The sequence below is a fragment of the Aythya marila genome (genome assembly GCF_965140915.1).
Source record: "Aythya marila genome assembly, chromosome: 1".
In the NCBI taxonomy this organism is placed as follows: Eukaryota; Metazoa; Chordata; class Aves; order Anseriformes; family Anatidae; genus Aythya; species Aythya marila.
This window is the reverse complement of record NC_139042.1, coordinates 204,896,051-204,902,066: the sequence shown is the minus strand read 5'-3', so window position 1 is coordinate 204,902,066 and position 6,016 is coordinate 204,896,051. Positions and strand designations below refer to the sequence as shown.

General features: G+C 47.4%; 1 protein-coding gene across 1 annotated transcript in view; it reads left to right on the top strand.

Moving 5' to 3' along the window:
* Nucleotides 1–2,547: 2,547 nt before the first annotated feature.
* The window catches only part of PLXNA4 (plexin A4), a gene marked incomplete at its 5' end in the record, with an annotated part of 374,119 nt that continues 370,650 nt past the window's right edge, over nucleotides 2,548–6,016 (top strand). The window contains one exon of the mRNA XM_082765856.1: nucleotides 2,548–3,726. Within this exon, the coding sequence (XP_082621982.1) occupies nucleotides 2,548–3,726 (1,179 nt within the window). The remainder of the gene's footprint in view (nucleotides 3,727–6,016) is intronic.

Here is a 6,016-nt window from a genome sequence, read left to right as displayed (position 1 = left end):
GGATATTTCCTCCTGTTGATATAACTCAGTTTTTGGGCTCTGTAACAATCTTTGGGCAGACAGCTCCTGTTGCAGAAGAGGGGTTTTTGGTTGCCTCTTCAGTCTCGGGGTCACGGCAGTTCCCATTTCCCTGTCCTGCAGCTGTGCTGACTCTGCAGGGCTAAGAGGAGCAAAATACGGTAAAATAGAGGGGTAAAATAGCTATCTTTTTTGTACTTCAAAACAATAATTTCTTTCTAGACCTGCCTAGTGCCTGATCAAACCAGTGTCTCTTAGAAATATGGATCATAAGTCATAAGCGAAGGGAGCTGGTGTTCAGGGTCGCCACGTGATGTTTCTGAACACAGGACTCAAACAGGGACAGCTTCCCTCTTCTGCCGCTCTCTCAAGGATGGCCTCTTTTGAAAGAGGAATGCTTGTGTAGGAGAGCTCAACCCATCACTGTTCTATCTATCATAATAAAGGTTATTAAAAACCTACGTGACTGGCCTGCGTATTCCTGTAGAGCAAATCCTCTCCAGCTCGCAAGACAGTCTTGCGAACTCTGCAGTATAAGCTTGATTTTATTAAATATTTGCTTGACCAGAAAGGCAAAGCAGAGCAGGATAAACATGCCTAAAGTAAATGTGAAATGACCTTTGGCTGTCATCTATCCAATGCCTGCGGCTGCTGTGGTAGGGAGGGCAGTGGGAGGTGAAGGCGATCATACAGCTGCTTTGAAATTCTGCCTCCTGTGAGAACTTTGAAATATTTGGGGTGGCATGAAAGTGGTGGATGCTCTGGAAGCCCAGACTTACCCTTTCCACTATCAGATCTAATCAGTCTGCAGGTCAAAAGAAGATAGGATTTATTCTCTTTGTTATTCCTTGAAGTAAAATTTTCAGTTCCGCTGGCGCTGGCAGAGTTGCACAGATTTGAAAGAGCTGTGAATGCCAGACCGGTGTCACTACCACCCCTTCCTCCCTGCTGGGATTTGCAAACAGTGATTTTCCCTTGTCTCCTCCTTGCACAGGGCTTGCTGTCATCACCTTTGCTCAGCAAGTTACACCCCTGTTTTCAGCAAAAGCTCTCTGTGAGAAATGGGAGGACACTGGCCTGCAGAAGTGCACCCAAATCACAAAGATCTCTGAGGCTGGGGGTTGACTTGTTTTCTTTTTAAAAGCAAGAAGAATTCTGTGCAATTCTGATATGGATGTTAAAGAGGGAGGGAGGGAGGGAAGACCCATGTGCTCTAGCCTGGCCACCTGTAACAAGGGTTGTGCAGTCAGCACTTAGCAAAGAGCTTGGCTGGCAGGACCCAAGGTGGCAGGACTCCATCCTCCAGGTGCTCTGTGGGGCCATACAAGGCCAAATTTTCTCTTGGTACAGAAGCAACCATGAAAAGGAGGAGGAGGAACAGGGAGCATGTGGATGTCTTGAATGGGATGATGTATTTCCAAGGCACAAGGATGGGGTGTTGGTGATACACTCACCAAATTAGAGCAGCTGTTCGAAGTCCATGTAGCTTTCACCACCCCAGTTAAAACCTGGGTGATTTTAAGAGACTGAGTGGAGCAAGAAAGCTCCTTTAGACTTTATTATTGCTAATAATGAAGCCTTTAGACTTTATTATTGCTAATAATTAGGCAGCCCCTTTATTCTCTCTCCTCCAAATTGCCCAGCAGAACTCTCTTTTAGACAATGCTGTCTTGGCTGTGCAGTGGGTGAAGAGCAGTCTTGTGGTGATGGCCCAAGGGAGGGAGGGGACCTGGTACTCAGTTTGCTTTGTGCTTGGCTGTGTGCCCTTCGTAGATGTGGCTCTGAAGGCTGGCAAACTGCAGCTCCTACATCTGTACTCCAAGCTGGGCTGGCATGTGGCAGCTTTGATCTGGTAGCCACAGAGAGCCTGTTCAAACAGGCCTGTTCTGAACCAGCGTCTCCCTGAAAGGATGCTAATGTCAGACCAGAGCTGGTTTCTTCCTGGCAAACTTGAAGAGCTGCAAAAGAGCTCAGCATCCATCTGGACTTGTCCCTGTAGGCAGGTCCCTGACCTTCTCCAGAATTCAGTCCCTCATCCAGAAGACCGGGAGAATAATCCTTCTCCCGTCCTGTCTTAGCAAATACACAACTGGGTCAAAGTTGGCAGTGCAAACAGTAATGTTGCTTGATGATTCTACCATTAGCCTTCTGCACTGCTCTGGCTTCCAGTGAATTCCTGTGCTGCACCATGGGGCACACGTGTGTGTAGCAGAGGTTAAGAGGGCACTGATTTGTTATTCTGCTATGTGATTTCTGCTCTTTCTACCAGCATCTTTTCTGTCAGGAGGGCTCCCTTTGTGCTGGCTGTAAGTAGAGAGCTCAGAGACGAGAAAAGGAGGATTAGCAATTAAATATGCTCTGATGATGGCATGGTTGTGAAGGAGGGAGGAGGAAGGAATACTCCATAGTAACGTACTTTTGTTTTCTTTTCTCTTTGCTTGTAGGACAAAATCTGCCAGGGAATTGGTGTTTTGAAGACACTTACAGCTTTCAGTCTTTGTTCCCTTGGGAATACAAATCTTTCTAAACATGTCACCAGCCATGTGGAAGTGGACTTGCCTGATTTCTCACCTCCTGTTATCTGCCACGGTGTCGCCTCTTGGTAGGCAGCAGCCACCCCTCCCAAAGAGGCCCTTCATCACTTTCACCGGAGACCAAGCAGAGGGGAACTTCAACCACTTGGTTGTTGATGAAAGAACTGGGCACATTTACCTGGGAGCTGTCAACAGGATCTACAAACTCTCCAGTGACCTGAAGGTCCTGGTGACCCACCAGACTGGTCCCGATGAAGATAATCCCAAGTGTTATCCTCCCAGGATAGTCCAAACCTGCAATGAACCCTTGACACCCACTAACAACATCAACAAAATGCTCCTCATAGACTACAAGGAGAATCGATTGATAGCCTGTGGGAGCCTTTACCAGGGCATTTGTAAGCTTTTGAGGCTGGATGACCTCTTCAAGCTGGGCGAGCCCTTCCACAAGAAGGAGCATTACCTCTCCGGTGTCAACGAGAGCGGCTCTGTTTTTGGAGTCATCGTTTCTTATAGCAACATGGATGACAAGTTGTTCATTGCCACTGCTGTGGATGGCAAGCCTGAGTATTTCCCCACTATTTCCAGCAGAAAGCTAACCAAGAACTCTGAGGCAGATGGGATGTTTGCATACGTTTTCCACGATGAGTTTGTGGCCTCCATGATTAAAATCCCCTCAGACACCTTTACCATCATACCTGACTTTGATATCTACTACATCTATGGCTTCAGCAGCGGAAACTTTGTCTATTTCCTAACTCTGCAGCCTGAGATGATCTCACCACCTGGCTCCACCACAAAGGAGCAGGTCTATACCTCTAAGCTGGTCCGTTTGTGCAAGGAGGACACAGCTTTTAACTCCTATGTCGAGGTGCCCATTGGTTGTGAGAAGAATGGGGTTGAGTACCGGTTGCTCCAGGCGGCCTACTTGTCCAAGGCTGGAGCCATTTTGGCGAGGTCTTTGGGTGTAGGCCCTGAGGATGATATCCTCTTCACAGTCTTCTCCAAGGGGCAGAAAAGGAAGATGAAGTCCTTGGATGAGTCCGCTCTTTGCATCTTTGTCCTGAAAAAGATCAACGATCGCATCAAGGACAGGCTGCAGTCCTGCTACAGGGGAGAGGGGACGTTAGATCTGGCCTGGCTCAAAGTCAAGGATATTCCCTGTAGCAGTGCGGTAAGTCAAGCCTCTACCCACCCGAGTTTAACCTCCTCATGTGCTCACAGAGCTTAAAGTGTGGCTCAGTGGCTAGAGCGAGGAACTGAAGCTGCCTTGTCCCAGTCCTGGCTCTGCCTCTGGCTCACCAGACCACCTACTTTAACCACTCCATGCCTCAGTTTGCCATGGAAGAGCTGGGGAATGTATCACTTTCTGACCTTCCCAGCAATCTTATGTTTTTTGACAGATTATGCTAAGGGACCTTAAAATCTTTAAAAGGAATTGGTCTGTTGTTGTTATTTCACTGTGCAATTCATCAGGGGTGAAATCACGTTTCCTTCTGCAGTTTTGGCTCAAGCCTAAACCGAAACAGTACTTAGATAAAGTCAGCTGCTTGTGCTGGTTTCTGTGTCTGATGGTGGAATTTTATCTCTCTGGGCTAGAGTTGGAGCAGGATTTGTTCCCGGAGCTTTGTGAAGCCAGGGCTTCATTTCTTCTGTGTCTGAGGAGCGCTGGTCATTAACCATCAAAGTCCCTCGTCTTCCTGTTTCTAGCCAGCTCTGCAGTGTCTGTGCACTGAAAAATTAAGGCCTGGCTACAGATCAAGGATTAAATGCTGCAAGATTGAAGTGCAGGTCTGGGGAAGAGGTTGGTCTACCTGACCTACAAATGGTCTTAAGAAATTGTCTTGGTTTATTCCACCAGTTCAGTGAAGTGTCATTGCGGAAATCTGCCTCAGCCCCGGCAGTATGCGGCTGGCTTTGATACCATGCGCAGAAATCAGCATTATAGCCAGCACTGCACCCCGGCTGCTGCACTAACCGCCTCTCTGGGCTTTGATTTCCTTCCTTAATTAGCTCTTTCAAGTAAGAGGCAAGTTTAAGACTGAGCAAAGGGAATATGGAGAAACACCAGGGCGCTTTCCTGCCCAAATCATCTCATGGCAGAGTCAGGGCTTGGGATACAGGATCACTCATGCTGTCCTTTGTACTCAAGCATTCTTTGCTGGGGGATCCCTGCTGTTGCTCCTTTATAGGACAAGGACACGCTAAGAGGAAGGCAGATGGAAATTTCATTGCAGGGAGATCGATTCTGCCTTACCCTGTCCTAATTCCTCTCTGTACCAGCACCCTCAGCGTCATTGCACAACACTGCAGTGCTCTCACACTCCTACACTGAAGGTGCAGAGGGACAAACCCTTTCATTTTAGTGGGATTTCTTCTGTCTAGGCCTGTGCCAGTAGTGAAACTCCCTGTGCAGCATTGCACAGGGAGAAAGTCTTGTGCCCGGATCCGGCTTTGATTATTATTTATTTATTTATTTTTGTTTAGCCTCAAGGCTGCTGCACATTCAAAAAACTGCCTTTAGATTTAGGCTGGGAGCTTCCCACTGGAGTCACTTTCCTGGGCTCTTAAGCCTCTCCTTGTATTTGCAAATCTGCTCTGCTCATGCTCCATGCTAATGCTTGCAACACAGGACCTGTCAAATCGAGAATTTTGAAACCCATCAATCACATGGCTTCTGTGGCTTTAGAAAGAGGAAAAAGGGCCAACAGCTTTCCTCTGTCCCTTGGGGTGAATCCTGGATAAATCAGGCTGAATTTGGAGGGACAGTGCTGCAGAGACTGGGGAGAGGACAAGGAATCAGGGACTGAGTGACACAGTAGGGAAAACTGTAAGAGCATCTTTGTGACTGTGAATCAGAGATACTAATTCCTCACAGCTGGAAAAGGAGCCTGGAGATCCTTGGAGAAAAAAACAGGGGTCTGAAAAGGTAACTAAATGGGCTGTGCTATCCTTAAATGAGTCTACTTAGAGCTGCTGGCAAGCCCTGCTTGAGATCAGCTGTGCTGCCCGAGGGACAAGGTATTAGTGACTTGGCTGCTGTAAGGATTGCAGAGTCCAGCCGCTAAGCTTGGAAAATATTTGGTGGTTGGAGAAGTATTTTGGAGCCTGGGCATATGTCCGTGAGGACCTCGTCTCCTTTGCTGATGTCCTGCTTGCTAGCCAGCCACCAGTACTGCTGCTCTGCCTTTTAGAACATGGATTTGCAGCAGCTATAAAACCAATTACAAAGCTACCAGTGTGATTTTTCCTTTTTTTTTTTCCTTTTTTTTTTCTTTTTTTTTTTTTTTTTTTTTTTTTTTTTCTGTAGATATCAAATGTGTTTCTGCTGGTGCAGGCTCAACCTGCCTGTGAACCTGAAGTTCAGTTCTGCTGCCCTGCTTCCAGCAGCCAAAATCCTGCATGCGAATAGTTACAGCTGGTACACTGGGCAGGGAGCAGAAGGGTGGAAAGAAACTGTGGGA